Consider the following 24,215-nt stretch of genomic DNA (forward strand, 5'->3'; position numbering starts at 1 on the left):
AAAAAAAAAAAAAAAAAAAAAACTACATCCTAGTTTTTGCCAGTTTTCTTCATAAGTGAAAATATCCTCTTATTGTATCTATTCTACTTCATTTTGTGTTTAGGTAGCCACGCCTGTAACTCTTTTATTACATTCTACTGTAGAACAGTGATTGCCTACTTTTTTCAGCATAAGGACCTTTAAATAATAATAGTGAGATTTTAGGCTGGGCGCGGTGGCTCATACCTGTAATCCCAGCACTTCGGGAGGCCAAGGCAGGTGGATTACTTGAGGCCAGGAGTTCAAGACCAGTGTGGCAAACATGGTGAAACCCTGTCTCTACTAAAAATATAAAAATTAGCTGGGCGTGATGGTGCACATCTGTAGGTCCAACTACTCGGGTGACTGAGGCAGGATAATTGCTTGAGCCTGGGAGGGGAGATTGCAGTGATCTGAGATCATGCCATTGCATTCCAGCCTGGGTGACAGAGCGAGACTATGTCTCAAAAAAAAAAAAAAAAAAAAACAAAACCAACAACAAAATAATAATGGTGAGATTTTAAATTATTTGTTGATTAAGAAATGCATAAAAATGAAAAGATACAGGCTGGGTGTGATGGCTCACACCTGTAATCCCAGCACTTTGGGAGGCTAAGGTGGGTGGATCACTTGAGGTCAGGAGTTTGAGACCAGTCTGGCTAACATGGTGGAATCCCCTCTCTACTAAAAATATAGAAATTAGCTGGGCATGGTGATAAGTGCCTGTAATCCCAGCTACTTGGGAGTCTGAGGTGGGAGAATGGCTTGAACCTAGGAGGCGGAGATTGCAGTGAGTGGAGATCACATCACTGCACCCGAGTCTGAGTGACAAAGTGAGACTGTATTTCAAACAAACAAACAAACAAATGATACAGTGAATTTCATAATGTTTTATTTTATTTTATATAATTTTTTGAGACAGGATCTTACTATGTCACCTAGGCTGGAATGTAGTGGTGTGATCACAGCTCATTGTAGCCACAGCCTCCTGGGCTCGGGTGATCCTCTCATTTCAGCCTCCCAAGTACCTGGGACTATAGGCATGCATGCTACCATGCTTGGCTAATTAAAAGAAATTTTTTTTTTTTTTAGAGATAGGATCTTACTATGTTGTCCAGGTGGGTCTAGAACTCCTGGGTTCAGTCAATCCTCCCAGAATACTGGGATTCTAGGGGTTAGCCACCATGCCTGGACAGTTTAGCAATATTTTAAGATAATTTAAAAATTTTGTTCATCATAACAGAATCAACATACATTTGAAAACTACTGGTATCTGTAAGATACTCTTGCTTGTATACTCAATTTCTGCTGTAACCCTAGTATAAGATGGAGGAAGGACTGTGGAGCTGATGGACCAGGAGGTAGCAGAGTTCTTGACTGAACTCTGCACACTCAGAATCTGCACTGATGCTAGATTTGACAAGAGAGTAAGGGAAGAGGGGAGAAAGAGCAGGACTAGTTATTCAGGTTTTAAAGGATTTAAAGATTGTGATTCATCCGCTATCTTTCAAATAAACTACTTACCAAGACATGAGGAACATATAGCTTGGGCAGCTGTAACGTTTGTTCCTCTCCCATTCATTCTCAACATTCTGCTTCCCCTTCAATTATCTCTTGACTTGGACAGAGTCCTGTTTTATTTGAAGTGAAGTCAAAACTGGCTGCATACCCTTATAATCTCAATAATCTGAAACAAGAGAATTTAGTGAGCCCGTGGGTTTTTTGTGTGCGTGTGCTCGTGTCGGATGTGTGTGTGTGTGTGTGTGTGTATGTGTGTATGTTTAGGCTTTGTTATCTAGTGTACATCCTCTAGCAAAGGGTTTGGTGTTTCCCTTGAAATGTTTTGAATGTTTTCAATATGACTCATTGTGGGTTATTTTTTAAAATTCATTTTCCCCTTAGCTTCATTGAGATATATTTACAAATGGAAATTGTATATATTTAAGCTGCCTCCTTGTGGTTTTATTTTTAGTTTTGGGTGTACTCATGCAGTGTCCTGTACTATCACTGTTTGGCCTTGATAAGAACAAGAAGGCCACTTTGCATTATGTTGTACTTTAAGAGAGTTGGGACAGGGAAATGAATACTTTGTGGATGAGGTCTGTAGGATCTTTAAATGTAGGAGTACAGGGTTGGAGCAGCATGTTTTAGTATTATCACACAGTGTACACCTGGGTGAGTTGATGCTGTATACTTGCTACTTGAATTAGATTAAAGCTTGTCATTGTACTCTGTGTTCCTGTGTTCCTGACCCCCTCCTAAAAACTGTAACTGTGCTTGTGGTCTTCAGTCAGGTCTCTAGGTGACTAATAGCTGAGGATCCTTGACCTTTCTCAAAATGGCAACTCCAGGAGCAAAGCATATTGGCTATTACTGGTATGCTACAGAATGCGTTCATCTCTACTGTTTTAAAGTAAAATCTGTGACAAATGCTTCATATTAATATAGAAAAGAAAACTTTCTTCACCTATCTGCTGAGTCTTGAAATCTTCACATATATTATTTTCTAAATTATTATTATTTAACATTTTCTTAAAGATGGAGTCTTGCTCTGTCTCCCAGGCTGGGTGGAATACAGTGGCATGATCATAGCTCATGGTAACCTCAAACTTCTGGGCTGAAACAATTCTCCCCTCAGCCTCCTGAATAGCTGGGGCTACAGGCACATGCCATCATGCATGACTGATTTTTAAAAATTTTTCGTAGAGATGGGGTCTTGCTATGTAGTCTAGGGTGTTCTCAAATTCCTGGGCTCAAGCAATCCTCCTACCTCAGCCTCCCAAAGTGCTGGGGTTATAGGTGTGAACCACCATCCCTGGCTCTATTTTTATTATTTTAAAAAAATCATATGTATATACACATTTCAAGGAGGGAATGAATTGATAGAGGCAGTACTTCCTATTTGAAGGATACTAGAATGGCTGAACTCTCAGTTGCTGATGCCTGAAATTTTATATTGGAGTTCATTCCTTAGGTTAACAATTTAAATCTTAAATATCTAATGAAGGGATAATTTGGGGGGCCTTAGTCATTTTCACTTAGGGCTGTGGCTGAAGGTAGGCTCTTAATATGCGGGAAGGCAGAGAGAGCTTGAGGGCCTGCCTGTACCCCAAACCCCTGTCTTCTCACTCAGGCCTTATATTATGAAGGGTCTGGACTTTAATATTAATCTTCAAACAAGGCCCTGTATGTAGTCACAGGAAAAAGAGAAGTCTTAAAAGATGTTGTCCATGGCCAGGTGTGGTGGCTCACGTTGTAATCCCAGCAGTCTGGGAGGCTGAGGTGGCCAGATTGCTTGAGCCCAGGAGTTCAAGACCAGCCTGGGCAACATGGCAAAACCCTACCTCTACTAAAAATACAAAAAATTAGTTGGGCATGGTGGCATGCACCTGTAGTCCCAGTTACTCGGGAGGCTAAGGTAGGAGGATCACTTGAGCCCAGGAGGTCAAGACTGTGGTGAGCCGTGATTGTGCCACTGCACTCCAGCCCAGACAAAAGTTGATCATGCAATTAAAATATTAAATGTAAGCACTTAAATAGACCACCATTTTTATGAACCTGTTTTGGCATTTCTTCATGTTTAAATATGATGGGCTTCTCAGACTGGGAAGCGATCTAGGCCTTTCTTGATGTCTGAAAGACCCTGACAGGATGGGAAGGGAAGGGAAGATCTCAACAAGGGCTAAGAAAAGAGGAAGAAAAGCCCTGACAATTGATTTTGCCTGCCACATAATTATACCAGGGCCAAACTGGTTGGAGATGACAGCGAGGGAGGTGCTGGGTGCATTGGCCAGATGGAGAAAACCTCACTGACCAGCTTCTTATGTTCGGACTTCCTTCCCTCCACCTGTTTCCTTCCCATCTCCCAAGTGTCGTCATAGCCTTGTTTGATCAGATATGTTTGTGGGCTCTGCAACAAGCTCTCTCTCTAAAACAGGGATCGTGGGATGTAAACACCTGTTTCCTTGGGTGTGCTCCAGGAACTGCGACCTCCATGAAATCAAATTTTCAGGTGTTCTGTTCCATAGTACTTCACTCTTAGGCAAACAATGCATCTTTTTGACAATATTTGTAACCTAAATGGCTATACTGTCTAAGATCAGCTTTAATTTTTTTGTTTTTATTAAAACAGTGAACGTGATATGAGTTACTTCCACTCCTCCTCAACTTTTTTTTTTTTTGGTGGGAGTGAAAGTTGAACTTGAATGTTTTCAAGTGCTTTCCAGTTTTAACTTATGGACCATATGTCTAAATAGACTTAATCACGCCATTTCCTTTATATTATTTTGTCTAAAGCTCTCCTTCCACGGCCAAACCAGTGAGCTGACATAGGATGACTGCTTTTTACAGAAGTAGATTGAGATTGTTTGGCTTTAGAGTGAGCTACCTGCACTTTGTGATGGTAGACTGCCCTCCCTAGTCCAACTAGGCCTATTGCAAGTGCAGGTTATTTCTCACAGAAAGGATGTGTGTGTGTGCGTGTGTGTGCATGTGCGTATGCGTGAGAGAGAGAGAGAGAGAGAGAGAGATCTACTGGAAAAAGAGCTCAAAGAGATGCTGCAAAGAGAATCATCTTTATAAGTAGTGCTGAGCTTCTGAAGGCAGGAGCAATGTAGTTGTTACTTTCTCCATCAGAACATTCCTAACCTCTTAGGTAAAAATGACTCCTCCTGGCCAGGCACGGTGGCTCACACCTGTAGTCCTAGCACTTTGGGATCACCTGAGGTTGGGAGTTCGAGACCAGCTGGCCAACATGGTGAAACCCCATCTCTACTAAAAATTCAAAAATTAGTTGGGCGTGGTGGTGCATGCCTATAATCCCAGCTGCTGGGAGACTGAAGCTTGAGAATCACTTGAATGTGGGAGGCAGAGGTTGCAGTGGGCTGAGATTGTACCACTGCACTCCAGCCTGGGTGACAGAGCAAGACTCCATTTCAAAAAAAAATCTCCTCCTGCTTTTGCACCCATACTTTCTTTTTCTTTTTTTTTGAGATGGAGTGTTGCCCTGTTGCCCAGGCTGGAGTGCAGTGGTGCCATCTCGGCTCATTGCAACCTCCACCTCCTGGGTTCAAGTGATTTTCCTGCCTCAGCTTCCTGAGTGGCTGGGATTACAGGTGTGTGCCACTATGCCCGGCTAATTTTTGTATTTTTTTTTTTTTTTTTTTACTAGAGATGGAGTTTCACCATGTTGGTCAGGCTGGTCTCGAACTCCTGACCTTGTGATCTGCCCACCTTGGCCTCCCAAAGTGCTGGGATTACAGGCATGAGCCACCGCGTCTAGCCCGCTGGACATACTTCTAAAGACTGATTTGTATTTGTCTCCTCCTACCAAGGTTCCTCTTAGGTAGGGACTTTAAAAAAATTTCCCCATTTCTAGGAATCCTAGCATATAATAGTTCCTCAATGTATTAGATGAATAAATATATGAAAGAATTTAACTAAAGGAATTTAAGATTAGTGACTCTGCTGGGCACAGTGGCTCATGCCTATAATTCTGGCACTTTGGGAGGCCAAGGCAGGAGGATCACTTGGGTCCAGGAGTTCAAGACCGGTCTGGGCAACATAAGGAGACCTTGTCTGTACAAAACATAAAAAATTAGCTGGGTGTGGTGATGTGCGCCTATAGTCTCAGCTACTTGAAAGGCTGAGGTGGGAGGATCACTTGAGCCCAGGAGTTCAAGACCATTCTGGGCGACACAGTGAGATCCTGTCTCTACAAAAAAATATAAAAAATAAAAAATTATCTGGGCATGGTGGCATGTGACTGTGGTCTCAGTTACTTGATAGGCTGAGGTGTGAGGATCACTTGAATCTGGGAGGTTGAGACTACAGTGAGCTGTGATAGTACCACTGCACTCCACCCTGGGTAACAGAGCGAGACCCTGTCTAGAAAAAAAATTTAGTAACTCACTTTTTCTGCATACAGTCTAAAAGAACCCTTAAAAAGGGCTTGTAGGCAGGGCGTGGTGGCTCACACCTGCAATCCCAGCATTTTGGAAGGCCCAAGGGGGTTGGTCACTTGAGGTCAGGAGTTGGAGACCAGACTGGGCAATACGATTAAACCTCATCTCTACACAAAATACAAAAAAAAAAAATTAGCTGGGCATAGTGGTACATTCCTGTAGTTCCAGCTACTTGGGAGGCTGAGGCAGGAGGATTGCTTAAGCCCAGGAAATGGAGGTTGCCGTGAGTTGAGATCGTGCCACTGCACCCCAGCCTGGGCGACAGAGCGAGACTCTGTCTCCAAAAAAAAAAGACTTGTGGTAGTCTTTTTATAATCTCTAAATGTATTTTCCTCTTATTCGGCATACATTTAATCTTCTTGGTTAGTGATAATTGAAATCACATGGAACTGAGGAATTTGTGCTCTTTTTTTCTTACAAAATAATTACTCATACTCAAGGTCTTCTCCTAAATTGTCTCAAATTATAGTAGGTGGTAATTCTGGGAAGAATGTATTAGAGGGTCATGAGTAAGCATATTTAGGGATCCCATAAGGCTGTCATTGGTCCATTTGATATATAGCATAAGATTTTTTTCTAGCAATTTAGGTTGAAGATTCAAAGGGAGAGAGAAGTACTAGTTGATTGATTTAAAGTATCTAATTAAATATTATTAGTATATAGTTAAGATATACAATTATTTAGGAAACTGACCTTATCCCTACTTTTATTCTTTAAATACTTTTTAGAAATTCAGATTTCTATTAAAATATACAAGATCACTTTAAGAAGCTAGGGAGCTAGAATGTTTAAATAAAATCCAATTTTCCGTACACAAGACAGACTTCTTCCTGTTTCTAACTGCTGGTTAGTCTTAGTGGGATTTGTTTGGCTTTTATGAATGCCATTAAATTTTAATGTGCAGATCAGATGTCTTATTGTATTAAAAAATGGTGCAGTCTCTGTTTTGGACCTTTCATTTTACCACACAAGGGAACCATTAGTGATAATCAATTTTATTCCTGCAAACCTTTTCCATTTCATCTTTTCTTTTTCAGTTTCCTTTCTCCATAATGGTCATTCCTGTCATTTTTTCCCCAAATTTGAAAAACTTATACAGTAACTGGATTTCATGAATGGATATATCACCAGACTTGTAGTTGGTGATGCTTTTGTTTGTTGGCTAGAATTTCATAAACGTTCAAGTTCCCTGGAAACAATTTAAATATTACCCTCCCACTACTTTCTCTTCTTTGGAAACTTTAATTACACATGTATTAGGTTGCTTGGAGTTGTCCCACAGCTCACTGATGCCGTTTGTTTTTTAAAATCTTTTTTCACCCTGTTTTATTTTGGATAGTCTTTATTGCTATGACTTCAATTTCACTATTTTTTTCCCCAGCAATATCTAATCTGCCAGTAATTCACAGTGTATTTTTAGATCCCAGACTTATCTTTCGTATCTAGTTGTTCTATTTGGGATTTGGGTCTTTTTCTCTATCTTCCATTTATGTAACTAGTGTAACCAATCTACTTTTTTTTTTTTTTTCTTTTGAGACAGGATCTTGCTGTGTCACCCAGGATGGAGTGCAATCATGGCCCACTGCAGCCTCAACCTCCTGGGCCCAAGTGATCCTCCAACCTCAGCCTCAAGAGTAGCTGGGGCTACAGGCGCGTGACACTGTGCCATTACATTTTTTATTTTTATTTTTTTGAGATGGGGTCTTACTCTGTTGCCTAGGCTGGAGTGCAATGGTGCAATCATGGCTCACTGCATCCTCGAATTCCCTGGGCTTAGGTGATCCAGCCACCTCAGCCTCCTGAGTAGCCGGGACTATAGGCATGCACCACCACACATGGCTAATTTTTTGTAAAAATGGGGTTTTGCCATGCTGCCCAGGCTGGTCTTGAACTCCTGAGTTCAACAGATCCTCCTGCCCCAGCCTCTCAAAGTGCTAGGATTACAGGTGTGAGCCACCATGCCTGGCCTAGTTTTTTTTTTTTTTTGTAGAGATGGAGTCTTGCTATATTGCCCAGGCTGGCCTTGAACTCCTGGCCTCAAGCAATCCTTCTGCTTCAGCCTCCCAGACCATGGCACTGTGCCCAGCTCAATCTTTACTTTTGTTTTTTGAACATGTGGAATATAGTTAAATATAGTTATAACCATTTTAATGTTCTTATCTACTGATTCTATCATCTTTGTCATTTCTAGGTGGGTTTTGTTTTGAGACAGGATTTTATTCTGTCACCCAAGATGGGGTGTGGTGGTGTAATAATGGTTCACTGCAGCCTTGGCCTCTTGGGCTCAAGTGATCCTCCCATCTTAGCCTCCCGAGTAGCTGGGACCACGGGCACTTGCCACTGTGCCTGGCTAATTTTTAAATTTTTTGTAGAGACAAGGTCTTCCTTAGCCGGGTGCAGTGGCTCACACCTATAATCCCAACACTTTGGGAGGCTGAGGCGGGTGGATCACTTGAGGCCAGGAGTTCGAGACCAGCCTGGCCATCATGGTAAAACCCCATCTCTACTAAAAATATAAAAATTAGCCAGCTGCGGTGTGGTAGCACAAACTTGTAATCCCACCTACCTGGGAGGCTGAGGCACAAGAATCCTTTGAACCCAGCAGGTGGAGGTTGCATTGAGCTATCACGCCACTGCACTCCAGCCTGGGCAACACAGCCAGGCTTTGTCTAAAAAAAAGAAGACAGGGTCTCCCTGTGTTGTCCAGGCTGGTCTTGAACTCCTGGCCTCAAGCAGTCCTCTCACCTCAGCCTCCAAAAGTATTGGAATTACAGGCGTGAGCCATGACACCAGGCCTAGGTTGGTTTTGAATGATTGACTTTTCATTATTGGTGGTATTTTCATGCCTTTTTGTATACCTGATAATTTTTGATTGGATGAGAGTTTCCTCTTACTGCTGTGACAAGTCACCACAAAATTTGTGGTTTAAAACAACACAAATTTATTATCTTACAGTTCTGGAAGCCAGAAGTCCAAAGTGAGTCAGCAGGGCCACATTCTTTCTGGAAACTCTAGAAAAGACTCTGTTTCTTTGCCTTTTCCAGCTTCTAGAGGCTGCCTGCTTTCCTTGCCGCTTGTAGCCCCACATTACTCCAGTCTCTGCTTTCATCATCATACCTCCTTCTCTCCTGCTTTCATTACCATGCCAGTGAATTAATGCCCTCAGTTTGCTGATAAAATAAGTGTCAACTTAGATTTCTGTACTACTATAATAGTCTTTGAAGAATGAGGACAAAATAGACATTATCAAACAAAAACGGATACATTTTGTCACCAGCAGACTTTTACTAGAGGAAATCCTAAAGAATGTACTTCAGACAAGTCAGCTGATCCCTGACGTAAGCCTGAAATACAAGAGGGAATGATGAGCCAAGATACTGGACAGTTTGTTGGTAAATGTAGACAAGCGTTGATGTATATTATAATGGGATGTTTTTACTCAATGTTTCTGATACTAGATGTATGGGTTTTTTTTTCCACACCAACAACCAGTCTTCCAACTCTTCAGACACCACCTTGGTATTCAGCAACTCAATTCAATTCTGACACTAACTATCCAGAGTTACTGTCAGACTCCACAGGTTTAAGTGCTTAGTCCCATAAAACTTTCCTCACTGCAGATACAGTGAGGAAGTCACAAGTATTGGGTGCCTGGTGTACCCACACTTCTGTCTGACTTTACTACAAAAATGGGAGTTCCTGCAACTCCCAGCTTTCGGGTTTGATAATTCGCTAGAATGTCTCATGTAACTCATGGAAATACTTTACTCAAATAGTTATCAGTTTATTATAAAGGATACAACCCAGGAACAGCCAAATGGAAGAGATGCATAGGGCAAGATATGATGAGGAAGCTTTCATGATGTCTGGGTGCACCACCTCCCAGCACCCGGATGTGTTCACCAACCCAGAAACTCTCTCACCATGCCTTGATGTTTCTGGAACCAGCTTCCATTTTGAAGCTATCTAGGGTCCCCTAGCCACTAGTCATCTTATTAGCATACAAAAGACACTTTTTTGTTTTTTTGAGACAGGGTCTAGCTCTGTCACCCACACTGGAGTGCAGTGGCATGATCATAGCTCTCTATAGCCTTGATATCCTGGACTCAAGCAATCCTCCTGCCTCAGCCTCCTGAGTAGCTAGGACTACAGTTGTGAACCACTGTGCCTGCCTATTTTTTTTTTTATTTTTTTTAATTTTTAGTAGAGGGTCTTGCTCTGTTACCCAGACTGATCTGGAACTCCTGAGCTCAAGTGATCCTCCTGCCTTGTGCTCCCAAAGTACTGGGATTACAGGCATGAGCCACTGTGCCTGTCCACAAAGACACTCTTAAGTGTCAAAAGACACTTTTAGGGAAAATGTTTTTCCTAAAATTTGGATCACTCATTCTTTTTAAGAACACATAGAAAATTTATAAAAATGAATCATATGTTAAGCCATGAAGCTAGCCTAAATACATTTTAGTGTCTTAAGACCATATTTTCTACACAACTCATTTGAATGATAAATCAGTGATGAGAAAGTAAGTGGAAGAGTCCTTTATATGTAGAAGTATATTTTAAAATTCTCGAACAATTTATTGTTAAATAAATCACAGTGACAGTTAGAAATGAATGACAAAAACACTACCTATCAAAACTCATGGGGCCAGTAAACAGTGAAACAAGCAAACAATCCTCAGTTTTATTAATAAAAGAAAAATGCAGGGCTGGGCACAGTGGGTTCAAATTTATAATCCCAGCACTTTTTTTTTTTCCCCCGGACTGAATCTCACTCTGTCGCTCAGGCTGGAGTGCAGTGGTGTGATCTTAGCTTAATGCAACCTCCGCCTCCCAGGTTCAAGCAATTCTCCTGCCTCAGCCTCCCAAGTAGCTGGGATTACAGGCGCTTGCCACCATGCCTGGTTAAGTTTTGTATTTTTAGTAGGGACAGCGTTTCACCGTGATGGCCAGGCTGGTCTCCAACTCCTGACCTCAAGTGATCCACCTACCTCAGCCTCCCAAAGTGCTGGGATTACAGGTGTGAGCCACTGTGCCTGGCCCCCAGCACTTTAGGAGTCTGATATGGATGAATTGCTTGAGCCCAGAAGTTCATGACCAGCCTGTGCAACATGGCAACACTCCATCTCTAAAGAAATAAACATAATTAGCTGGGCCTGATGGTGTATGCGTGTAGTCCCAGCTACTTGAGAGGCTGAAGTGGGAGGTGACCAGGAGGTTGAGGCTGCAGTGAGCCATGATTGCACCACTGCACCTGCTGCCTGGGAAACAGACTGAGACCCTGTCTCAAAAAAAAAAAAAAAAAAAAGAAAAAGAAAAAAGGCAAATTAAATTCACAATAATTTATCATTTCACATTGACTAGAATGGCATATTAAAAGTTCAGACATTGAGGATCAAGTTTGTATACTGCTGGTAGAAGTATTCAATTGATATAGTCATTTTGGAAAGCAGATTGTCATTCCCTGGTAAAGTTGAGTATATACATTTTCTGTAATTTAGTATTTCCGTTACTAGATATATAATCTAAACTCTGTTCATGTGTACCAGGAGCCAGAATAAAAATTTTCATAGCACTATTATTCATATTAACACTAATAACAGAAACAAGAACCTAGAACACCTCTAACATCCAGCAGGTAGAATGGGTAAATCAATTTTGGTATATTCTTTTTTGCTTTTTGAGACGGAGTTTCGCTCTTGTTGCCCAAGCTGGAGTGCAATGGCGTGATCTCAGCTCATCGCAACCTCCGCCTCCCGGGTTCAAGTAATTCTCCTGCCTCAGCCTCCCGAGTAGCTGGGATTACAGGCATGTGCCACCATGCCCAGCTCATTTTGTATTTTTAATAGAGACGGGGTTTCTCCATGTTGGTCAGGCAGGTCTTGAACTTCTGACCTCAGGTGATCTGCCCGCCTCAGCCTCCCAAAGTGCTGAGTGAGATTACAGGCGTGAGCTACCATGCCTGGCCAACTTTGGTATATTCTTACAGGGATTACAACACAGTAGCTACAGTTGTTAACATGATGGACTGAACATTATAGTGTTGAACAAAAAGAACAGTAACAGAAGCATGCATAACAGTATGATTCTGCTTAAGTTCCAATATAGGCAGAACTCAACAAAAAGTTGCTTAGGTATGTATACATATATAGGTGGTAAAAGTATAAAGAAAATCAAGAAAATAATTAACAACATTCAGAGTAATAATTATCTCTGGAGAATAGGAAGGAGGATTTGGTTAAGGTGGGGTTCTAAAGTACCTGGTACTATTTTGTAAAATGATTTTTTTTTTCTTTTTAGACTGAGTCTCACTCTATTGCCCAGGCTGGAGTGCAGTGGCGTGATCCTGGCTCACTGTAACCTCTGCCTCCTGGGATCTACCTGGGTTCTGATTCTCTTGCCTCAGCCTCCTGTGTAGCTGGGATTACAGGTGCCTGCCACCACACCCAGCTAATGGGTTCAAGTGATTCTCCTGCCTCAGCCTCCCCAGTAGCTGGGATTACAGGTCCCTGCCACCATGCCCGGCTAATTTTTGTACTTTTAGTAGAGATGGGGTTTCACCATGTTGGCCAGGCTGATCTCGAACTCCTGACCTAAAGTAATCCACCCGCCATGGCCTCCCAAAGTGCTGGGATTACAGGTGTGAGCCACCACGCCCGGCTGCCCTTTTTATGTACTTTTAATAGAACAACACCTAAGTGAAAAAAGCAGAATACAGCGAGTGTACATAGTATGATCCTATTTGTGTAAAAAAGGGGGAAATTCACATTTTTGCTTCATTTAGGCCTGAAATGTTTTATGAAGACATTTACATACAGAGGAAATACAACATTGGAGGAAACTCTATATTGGTTGCAAGTGGGATGGAATGAGTGCATGGAAGATAGTGAAGGGAAGGAGATTTTTCAATATAAGCCCTTTTGGTTTTAAGTATGTGTATATACTTGTGTAATATGTATGAATATATATTATATATTTAAAATCAAATTAAAATTTTAATTTTAAAAATAAAAAGAACAAAATACCCAGTCCTCTAAGCCCGATCAAGTGCCACATCAAACAGGTCTTGCTCTTCACTGATATTTATTATGTACTGCCTTATGTTTTTTTGTTGTTGTTTGTTTATTTTGGAGACAGAGTCCTACTCTGTTACCCAGGCTGAAGTGCAGTGGTGTGATCTCGGCTCACTGCAACCTCCGCCTCTGATTCTCCTGCCTCAGACTTCTAAGTAGCTGGGATTCCAGATGTCCACCACTATGCCTGGCTAATTTTTGTATTTTTAGTAGAAATGGGGTTTCACCATGTTGGCCAGGCTAGTCTCGAATTCCCGACCTCAAGTGATCTGCCCACCTTGGCCTCTCAAAGTGCTGGGATTACAGGCATGAGCCACCGCGCCCTGTCATGTATTAGCTTATTCTGACAATGTTTGTGTCTTGCCTTGGTAAAATATGCTCCTTGAGAGTTAGAATAGTGCTTTTTACATCCTTATATACATACCTACAGTGTCCACAGCCCAGTGCTTCTTATGTAGTTGAAATTCATAAGTTGGTTTAATTCTACTTGTTAACAATGTAATACTGCTTTATACTTGTGGAGTTTCTGTATTACTTCATTTATCCTCAAAACAACCCTGTGAGGTAGGCTTTTATTTGCAGGTGACATTTTCTGTGTTTTCAAATGAGAATGTATAATTTTGGCTAAGCATTTTAACTTTAAGCAGTTTGTTCCTTATCTTTATAAGTTACTCAGTCACAACATAATGGCTATATTGAATATGAGACTAGAGGAGATGATCTATTAGGTTATTTTCAACTCTTTGTGGATGAATAATTGAATGAATGAATACATTTTATTAGTACAAGGAAGGCAAAGAGAATACTTGGTGTATGCATTTTGGGTTCCTCTTTTAAATGAATCCCTCCCCAGGTCCCCTCCCGCCACTCAACCTTTGGCTGACCTGGTTGCTTATATTAATATTAAACTATTAATAACTGACTTAGTTACTAATACTAGTGACCTTTAATTAACAGTATATTTTCATTTTAATTTTTGTTTTTATTTTCTTTTAACAATCTATTTTCAAATGGTCCAATGGATTTAACAAACAAATTTATTTAGCTAGATGAATGAGTGAGAAATTTATGCATTGCTTCATACTTTTTTTGTGTGTTTTTTCCTATTCCTTTGCCTTGTTTAGTTATTAAATTTCACTTAACACCATACTTTGGCATTTTATTTCCAGATGTTAGATCTGAAAATGATGCCAAGGATTTCAGTTCTTTGCGCAGTGTCTTTTAATGACAGTGTGTGTAGGGTGGGGTGGGGGGGAATAACGAAACAAAGGCATTATAGAGATAGAGCAACCTAAAGTCAAGGAGCCCAGATGTTTTCTCATTATTTTTTGTTGTCAGGAAATAAAGAATAAGGGCAGTGCACTGAATGAATGTGCTGCTTTTACCTGTAATTTTGTAATTTTCTATTTGAAACAGGGTCTCTCAAAATGCTGGGATGACAGGCATGAGCCACTGCGCCCTGCCTAAATTGTAAAATCTAAAAACTTGGGTCCTATTATCAATTTGTCTTGGCTATTTTTCATGTAGGGAAAAGAAGTGTGAATTTCCATGCATATTCTGTCTTTGCATTTGCATATAGTGTTCTTCTGTGTGGTTCTGCGAGTGTCTTAACCTGTGTTCTTCCCTATAGGGTGGAGAATGCTTGCACCAAGCTTGTCCAGGCAGCTCAGATGCTTCAGTCAGACCCTTATTCAGTGCCTGCTCGAGACTATCTAATTGATGGGTCAAGGGGCATCCTCTCTGGAACATCAGACCTGCTCCTTACCTTCGACGAGGCTGAGGTAGGCAATCTGAGACAAAAAGCCTTCTCTTAAAGATAATAATGGAAGACTGATGTTGTTTAGAACAAAAATATGTTGAATCCTGCACATCTGTGTTACTGTGTTTGCTAGTTGTCCACTCATGTGATTGAATACTCTGAAATATATTTTCAGGTCCGTAAAATTATTAGAGTTTGCAAAGGAATTTTGGAATATCTTACAGTGGCAGAGGTGGTGGAGACTATGGAAGATTTGGTCACTTACACAAAGAATCTTGGGCCAGGTTAGTTATATCCAATTTCTATAACATTTTTGAAGGGTTGTTCATGTTGGAGCCAAAGGAAAGGGTACCCTCTTCCTACTTTTTGCAGAAGATAGATGAAGATGAATTGGACTTTCAGGTATCTGCTCTGTTGATAGAGCTGATGCTGTGCTTTGAAGTGATGTCATTGTCTCTGGTATCTGAATCTGCTTTCTATATATCCTGGCCTTGTCAAACGAATTAAACCAAACATGGCAAATACTGCTACTGGGGAATGTAGGAAATAGTTATCTATTACTGTAATGCTGAAGGCCATCCTGCATCCTGATCTCTTCATTCCACATTACACAGCATTCCTTCACTGTCTGCCAGCTGGCCTGTAGTTCTTTATGACCTCTTAGCTTGCTAATTAATTAGCCTGCCTACTATTACGAATACATGCCCTAACCGAAGGCTGCATAATATAATCAGACCTAGAAGGAGAGAAGAGCTATTGTGGTTAAATTTTATTTTGAAATGATTATTCAGGCATCTGAGCATTAAATATTCAAAATATATAAACGGATACCAGCTTTTGATGTTACAGACATATAACATGAACTTGAGGGTCTTTAAAGTATGAATGAGACCAGTGACAAGATATGTTAGATGTTTAATCTTCTTAACTTGATTTTTACCACTTTATACAATTCATTTGTTTTATGTGAAATGTTGATTTTTAATTAACAACATTTTTATGAGGTTCTAGTGTAGGTGTTCTATAAAACTTAATGGCAGTTAAGAATTTGAGCCATCACTGAAGATTACCTGGAAATAGGTTTCTCTGGTGGCTTTATAGTAGTCCTCTTAAAATTTCTCATAATACTGGCAAAAATGTATTTCCCCAAATGGAATCTTATGCAGAATCCCCAAACATAAAAGACAAAATGGAGCTACTTTCGGTGAAGCAGGAGCAGCCCCATCTCTGCTTCTCTTTGATCTTGATGGTCTGTGAGACAACTTGAGAAATCCTAGGAGGAATTTGAAAATCAAAGCTTTGGAGAATCACATAGCGCCTTTGAATAACAACCAACGTAAACAAAAAGTGCTAGCAGACTGATTCCAAAACACCAGATGCTTTCAAACACTGTCATTCCTATAATTATTTTTATAATATTTCTATTTGTTTCTAATTATAAAACTAGTACATGCTTATTTTGGACAAATTGGAAAGTACAGAAAAATAGAAAGATGAAAACAAAACATATCATTGTCATTCTTAGACCTTTTTTCAGCCACTAGATTCAGTACTAGGCTCGTGTGAGATTTTTACATAACATAGTAGAGAGTTCAGAGACATAGCATGAAACCTGTATGCATAGAAGCCTGGAAAAACGTTTTTTCCCTGACTTGTGAATTTCTTTTTAATAAATATATATTTATTCATTTAGATGTTTAATATTTGTGAATGTATTTATATCAAAATATGAAAATGTTTATCACATTTAGGGTTTACATTTCATACATTACTTTCATTGAAAAGAGTAATGTTGCATAAATATTAGAGTTCAGTGATGGTGTCTGTTGTTTAAATAAGTGAGCAATTGGTTTGAATTTTCATAGTATTTCATAATGGATTTAGAGTGGTCTGGCTGGGAAAGCCAGACCCTGGATTGTTTCACTACTCACCCTGCACAGTTTCTTCTTTGTGCCCCAGGAATGACTAAGATGGCCAAGATGATTGACGAGAGACAGCAGGAGCTGACTCACCAGGAGCACCGAGTGATGTTGGTGAACTCAATGAATACCGTGAAAGAGTTGCTGCCAGTTCTCATTTCAGGTACTTCCTGCCTGTACATTATTTTATACGGGGAAAAAAATGTTAGCGTGTTCTAAACTCTGAGGTTCATTTTCTTTTATTTATTTATTTATTTTTTGAGATGAAGTCTCACTCTGTCGCCAGGCTGGAGTGCAGAGGTGCTGTCTCAGCTCACTGCAACCTCTGCCTCCTGTGTTCAAGTGATTCTGCTGCCTCAGCCTTCCTAGTAGTTGGGATACAGGTGTGCACCGCCACACCTAGCTAATTTTTGTATTTTCAGTAGAGACGGGGTTTCACCATGTTGGCCAGGATGGTCTTGATCTCTTGACCTCGTGATCTGCCTGCCTCGGCCTCCCAAAGTGCTGGGATTACAGGCGTGAGCTATGGCTCCTGGCATGAGATTCATTTTCTTTTGTGGCTTCACTGCATATCCTTCAGCCTAGTTAAAAATGAGGCCTGATTGATTGGTTATCACATGATGGCTGTAGCTGATTGGTTGAGAACCAGTCTTCTTCTCTAACACTGTCCTTCTCCTGTTCTTTGTTTGAAATTGCCTTCCTGTGGCCTAATTCTGTCCTCTTAAAGCTCTAACAAGCCCCTTTCCTGGGAGGTGGACTCTCCTCTATAAACTCTAGTCTGGGATATTAAATTTTCACACCTTGGCCGGGCGCGGTGGCTCAAGCCTGTAATCCCAGCACTTTGGGAGGCCGAGACGGGCGGATCACGAGGTCAGGAGTTCGAGACCATCCTGGCTAACATGGTGAAACCCCGTCTCTACTAAAAAATACAAAAAGCTAGCCGCGCAAGGTGGCTGGTGCCTGTAGTCCCAGCTACTCGGGAGGCTGAGGCAGGAGAATGGCGTAAACCCGGGAGGCAGAGCTTGCAGTGAGCTGAGATCCGGCCACTGCACTCCAGCCCAGGCGACACAGCGAGACTCCGTCTCAAAAAAAAAAAAAAAAAAATTTCACACCTTTATTTGTGTTATAGAAAAATAATTAGGAGCTGGAATGGATATTATAGAGCGCCATATGATAAAGACATGAACTCAGAGCCCTTTTTAGTGTGTATTAATACAGTTTTTCCTAAAAGATATTTAACTGTTCTTTAAATCACGAGTAGATCAGTTCTTTAGTCACCAGCTGGGACCACCTTCCCATTGGGCAGCACCTTGAAATGCAAACATGGTAGCTGCTGTCTCGACTAGCAAAAGGGAGTTGCACTTATTGAGTGTCTAGTATATGCCAGACATCTCATGGTTTATATGCATTATCTTAGTCAAGTTGTGGGTTAATTAGTTAATTCTCAGAAGGCAATTTTATTATAAAAATCTGGTGACTCATGTCATTGTGACTTCCAACTACCTGCTTTGGTGTTTCAGGTGGTAGCTAAAAAAGGACATGAGTGTAAGAGTTCAGGAGGCCAGGTGCGGTGGCTCACTCCTGTAATCCCAGTACTTTGGGAGGCTGAGGCGGGTGGATCACCTGAGGTCAGGAGTTCAAGACCAGCCTGGCCAGCATGGCAAAACCTGTCTCTACTAAAAACAAAACAAAACAAAACAAAAATTAGCCAGGAATGGTGGTGGATGCCTATAATCCCAGCTACTCAGGAGATTGAGGCAGGAGAATTGTTCGAACCCAGGAGGCGGAGGTTGCAGTGAGCTGAGATCACGCCAAAAGGGGTGGGATTACAGATGTGAGCCACCACGCCCAGACATCATTTTTTTCTTCTTTATGTTTGGGGGTTAGCAAGTCCAAACTACATGTTGAGAAAAATCTTGAATGATAAACTTGACATTTTGGGATCTTTTGCTGGGATCAGGGGCAGCAGGATACGCCATTCAGAGTATTACTGACAGTTTTCATATTGTCCCATTAGATTTGTAGTTGATGGAGCCAGGGTGAGGACCAGGATGATAACTGATTTAGAAGGATATTAGATATTTTGTGATTGCACGTCATCAGCATATGCAGGTTAAATTAGTTACTTAATGTTGTGATGGTGTCTTTGTACCTTGAGTTTTCTTTTTCTTTTTTATTTTTACAATAAAGGTTGCTAATGTTGGAACTTTATTGTCAGACTTGTAGTGTTTGTTTTGTATATTCACTTTAGGACCTTAAAAGCCCAAAACATCCAAAGTGTAGAACATCTTTTGTGAATATTGTTATACAACAAGATTAAATTCCAAGCCTAGATTCTGATCTTTTATTTTTACAGCTATGAAGATTTTTGTAACAACTAAAAACTCAAAAAACCAAGGCATAGAGGAAGCTTTAAAAAATCGCAATTTTACTGTAGAAAAAATGAGTGCTGAAATTAATGAGATAATTCGTGTGTTACAACTCACCTCTTGGGATGAAGATGCCTGGGCCAGCAAGGTAAGTGTTCTTAGTGGAGAAATAAGCAAAATCCCTAACTCTACCCCACTGTGGGTTTTGATTGGCACCTGTCTCATACTTTATCTTGTAATTTTTGTAGCATGAGAGTACTCAGATATTGTGAAAGTAATTTCTTCTTCATTTTTGTTTCATAGGTTACTTGCTATCTTTGCTAATTTCCTTTGTTCTAAGATAGAACAAGTAAATAGGCATGTGGGATAAATACTGGTTTAAGGCTGAGATTTATAACTTTTCCATCAGGCTGGAGTCTCATTGGTTGGACTGGTGGAAGAGTACATTCCTGTGGATGGGAGCTCTGCCTTGTATATGGGTGGTTGTTCCCAGCTGACTAAGTAAGATACAGATATGTCAGTAATTCTGAACTTTATGGAAAATTGTTCTTTAACCAATCTTTGATCCAGAGAAATCTACAGAGGAAACTCTTGGCATTTCTAAATATGTCCCTTGATCAATCCATTTTCCCCAAGGAAGGTTTAATTTTATTAGTCTTCACATTGGTCAGTTAGTTTGAGAGATCCCTTCACCCTTTGTCGGGAATCTCTTTTAGGACCCCAGAGGGGCTAGCAGATTCCTTCTAGAGCTCGTCAGCAGTGGTTTTGTGTTGCTGCTGCTGCTCTGGTCTGCTGCTCCCTGTTTAATGACTGTCAACCAAGCTTTCAAATCTAGGGGAACAGAGATACTTAGGTTTATACTTTCCTTGTAGGAGCCCAAGATGTAGGCAGTGGGGGGAACACACTGTCCCCAAGATCTAGCTTTCCCATGTGTGACCCCAGTGTCTCCAGGGCCACCCAGAAGGCTGGTAGTCAACTAAAGAAGGGATTTTGTAGTATGACTTCCATTGGGTGCTCAGTAGAGCAGTAGGTTCTCCAGGACCTCTATAAGGTAATGTAAAAGCTGGGGCCTGAAATCACCAGCCCTCTCTCTTGTTGCCCAAAAAGCTAATTTAATTATATAGAGTAAATAAACTTATTTTAACTATGGATTTATTCACAGAGACATTTTCTCATTGATATGAAGTTCTTGAATAGATTCTAAGACTGTATTTTAAATCTATGTGGTAAAATCATTTTAACTCTGATATTTTATTTAATTTTGCTTTTGCATAGTTGACAACTTTCACTTCCCTGTTATGACTTCTTTATGCATCTTTTTTTGTTCTTTTGTTTTATTCTTTTTCTCACGTTTAGAAGGTAAGCTTTCTCTTGCCCTCTAGTTTCTTTTTCGCTTAAAAAGAGAAAAAGCATGTCTGTGAGGTTTTCTTGTGCCGTGTGCCGTGACTTATTCTGTGTGTAACACTGTGCTTGAATGTGCGTCAGAATGTGATTTAATATGGGACTCTAGGCAGTGCTGGGAAGACTGACTCTGGCTCATATTGAGTGATTTCTTTTGGGAAAGCTAAAGGAAAGACATTACTATGGGCTATAGGCTGCCTATATTTGGTGGGTGCTTTCATTTCTTTGAGTAGGCTCCTGAGATCTTTTTTGGCCTGGTCTTCATTTGAGGAGCAGGATTCCCCAGGTGGCTGGGTGACCCCTGAGTTACCTGTGGACCCTGCTGTTGGGAAAGGAGACTTCCAGCGATGCTATCTCTGTATCTGCCTCTCCCACCAGTTTTCCTTGCGGGCTCTGAAACTTTGCTTTTGGAGATGCATCATTGAGGTTTTAAGCCATAATGAAAAAGGGTAGGCTAGAGAGCTTAGATGAGGCACCTGTCCTTCATAATAATCCTAGCCTTCAAAATCCAAAGGAAAACAGAAGTGAAGTGTGTCTAAAGGTCTTCCTAACTTCATTCCATGGCTCACTGCATGTTCTGCTGTCCAAACTGAATTAGCTGTAGTTCTCCATGACCTCATGTTCCCCTAACACAAGCTCTTTGCTTATTCTCTTTCTTTTGCTTCTAGCAACTGAGAAAAAGTAATAAGGAGGAACAGGCATTTTAACCTTAATGTTTCTCTATTTTCAGAAGGGAAAAGCTATCCATCATTTAGTGAATAAATGTTATTGAGCTTTATTTTGTGCAAGTACCATCAAGAGCTGCTTCTTTCATTAAAAAAATGTAGGCAGTTGAGTTTTTCAGGGCCAGGATTAGGCACTTGGGGATACAAGGGAAATAGACCCGGTACTCACCGTGCACAGTCTTGTAGCTGGTCCCAGTTTTATGCTGAGGAAAACCAATTTGTTAGGATGCTACAAAACTAACTTCATCTGAAATGAAAGAAGGTAAATTAAATTAGCTCAACTCAAATACATGATGACATCAGAATGAACAAGAGATGTTTATTTTTTAATCTGCTGACCATCAGAATGAACAAGAGATGCTTATTTTTTTAACCTAATGACATGAGAATAAAAAAAAGAGGTTTATTTTTAACCTAATTTTGCTTTTGTTATACATTTATGTGGTTCAAAAATCAAAGTGCTGCAAAAAGATGTACTTGATAAGTCTTCCTCCTAAGCTGGTTCCCATCTACTCTACCTTTCCTCACCCTCTAAAAGTAATCATTTCTATTGGTTACAAAAATAGAAAAAAATTTTACCCTGAAAATAGAAATTGGTAATTAGGATTTTGACTCTTTTTCAGTTTTGTAGCATTATGCATCTTTCATTGCTCCACTGTAAGCAGTGAATTAATCAGACCTTCTGTCTGACTGTGACTGCTGGGTTCCCATTCTGTTTAATGCATACAGTGTCTTTCAACTCTTCTCGCACCTACCAATAAATAATTAACTTTGTCTTACCATACTTGTTTCATGCCTCCCCATTGGTGCAGTATTCTTCTGGAAAGTGATGATTCCTCTAGAAAAGTGGGGGAAGAAAGTAAGTGGAAAAAATTCTTGGTAAAAGTGCGTCTTGCCGAATAAGTTAAGATTTTAAAGAGGCAATGCAGTAACTGATTATTTTACCTTTTATACCTATATTCAAATTGCACATTTACAAATTTAAAAGTAACTTTGACTTTAAACACTTCACTTATTTTAAAAGTAAAAAGTTTCCTTTTCTTAAATCAACAATCATTTTATAGTGATCATTAAAAATCAAATTAGCATTTTTCTGAGAATATATTATTTATTAAAAGAATTTGAGTTAAACACAATTCTAATTCTACCCTTTGTAAATTTAGTGCTCTACATTTAATTTTTTTGGTATTTATATTACTTGTATCTTGATGCATGCTGAGAATTAAGAGGAAGTGAGATAAAAAATTTTAAAAAAATTTTCACTGCTAAGACTTTGAACCCTACATAGGCACTCCTGCAGCTTTGCACCTTGAATCATTAAATTCTGTTATTCAGAATTAGTTTCTGTGGTGGGTTTCTCCCCACTGTGGTCCTGGGCTGGTGGTGGTGGGTAAAAGTAGTGACTGATTCAGATCCCTTATACAGAAGATTACCAAACTTAACAAAGGCAGGAAATGTTGGTCAGAACTTGTGATTGCATAATACTACCCCTTACTTGCAGATCATTGGGATTTAAGAGTTGATTTGTTAAAAAAATAAAAATAAAAATACCAAACTTAACAAAGGCAGGAAATGTTGGTTAGAACTTGTGATTGCGTAATACTACCCCTTACTTGCAGACCACTGGGATTTAAGAGTTGATTTGTTAAAAAAAATAAATAAATAAATAAAAAATAAAAAGATCATTTGTGGGCTTTCTATGAGCAAGTGTTCTAGTGTTTTGTTTTTAGCAGCTAATAGAATGAAATATCTCTAAGAGCTTGAGATAAATAGTTAATTCAGGCATTTATGATATTTTATCTCCCTGCTCCCATGAGGAGAAAATCCCAAAATAAATTGATGTTTCCCTTCTGATCTCAGTTATCTTTGGTTGGTACATCTGATCGTGCAGTCATAGGCAGCATAGATTTTTAGAGCCGGGAAGGTATTCTTAGAGATGAGGAATTGAGACCCAGAGAAGGTAACTTGCATGAAGTCTCAGGAGCAGATAACTTTTTTTTATTTAAATGTAGTTTGTCAGATTTTGTTCTACTGCACAACCTATGCTTTCCAGAAACATCTTAAACTAGAAACATCTGGTTTAAAACATTGACTTGTGGGTGGAAATGAGGTCAGAAAGGGGATGGAGTGGGAAGGGAGGTGTTAGTCGAGGGAGAAGGGAGAGTATGGTGGGCAGTCACGGAGAGGGGTCCTTATTCCCCATATTTAAAATTTTCAAGAGCTTAGGATTGCAGGACTTCACTTTTTTAACTGAAGTTCCTCTTGACTGTTCATAGAAGGAGGTCATTATTATTCACAGGTGTTCTGAGGCCTAAATCTATTTAATTTTAGCAGTGTTTCAGTTCCTAGGAAAGCATGTACAAATGGTTTAGGTTGTCATTCCATCTTTTCGTATGTAGGGAAGAGTGCCAAGGCACTGTATTATTTTCATTTAAAACATAAATTCATAAGAATTTTATGGTAAGAAGGAGAATAACATGGTGGGGAGTACCCAGATAGATTCAGGCCAGCTGTCCCCGAAGCCACATGACTAGACCTGGTCTCTTTATACTTCACTCTTTCAACACCCACAACCCCCCTGAAAAAGCAAAAACAGATAAGAAATTGGTAGAGACTTTTCTTTTTCCCAAAGTTGAGTTTTTATAGAGAAGAATACTCAAATGAAGGTGCAGTTTTTCTCTCCTCTATTTCATATCTGAATTATACTGTGGATACTTACAGACCTACATGACAAGGTTTAGCAAAATGCTTTGTGATACATAGCATGGCTGACCACAAGGGTTATGATTATTTTCACCCTTTATAAATATATCCCCAAATTGACTTCTGTCCTAGTTGTTCAGCGAATTTGTTTATGTCATATTCATTGTTTGTATACTTACATGCTTATGACAGAATTCTGTCAATTCTATCATAAAGACTGCCTTTCAAAAGAAATATATGTGAAAGTCTTAGGAGGAAAAAATTACCTTAAACACATTTGTTTTT

General features: G+C 40.0%; 1 protein-coding gene across 3 annotated transcripts in view; it reads left to right on the plus strand.

Moving 5' to 3' along the window:
* The window catches only part of VCL (vinculin), a 130,474-nt gene that overhangs the window by 65,659 nt on the left and 40,600 nt on the right, over nucleotides 1-24,215 (plus strand). For all 3 annotated transcript variants that reach the window (XM_011928347.1, XM_011928359.1, XM_011928368.1), the window contains exons 3-6: nucleotides 14,685-14,835; nucleotides 14,989-15,097; nucleotides 16,773-16,895; nucleotides 19,089-19,249. In XM_011928347.1, the coding sequence (XP_011783737.1) occupies nucleotides 14,685-14,835; nucleotides 14,989-15,097; nucleotides 16,773-16,895; nucleotides 19,089-19,249 (544 nt within the window). The remainder of the gene's footprint in view (nucleotides 1-14,684; nucleotides 14,836-14,988; nucleotides 15,098-16,772; nucleotides 16,896-19,088; nucleotides 19,250-24,215) is intronic.

Source organism: Colobus angolensis, unplaced genomic scaffold, assembly GCF_000951035.1.
Source record: "Colobus angolensis palliatus isolate OR3802 unplaced genomic scaffold, Cang.pa_1.0 Scaffold12, whole genome shotgun sequence".
NCBI lineage: Eukaryota > Metazoa > Chordata > Mammalia > Primates > Cercopithecidae > Colobus > Colobus angolensis.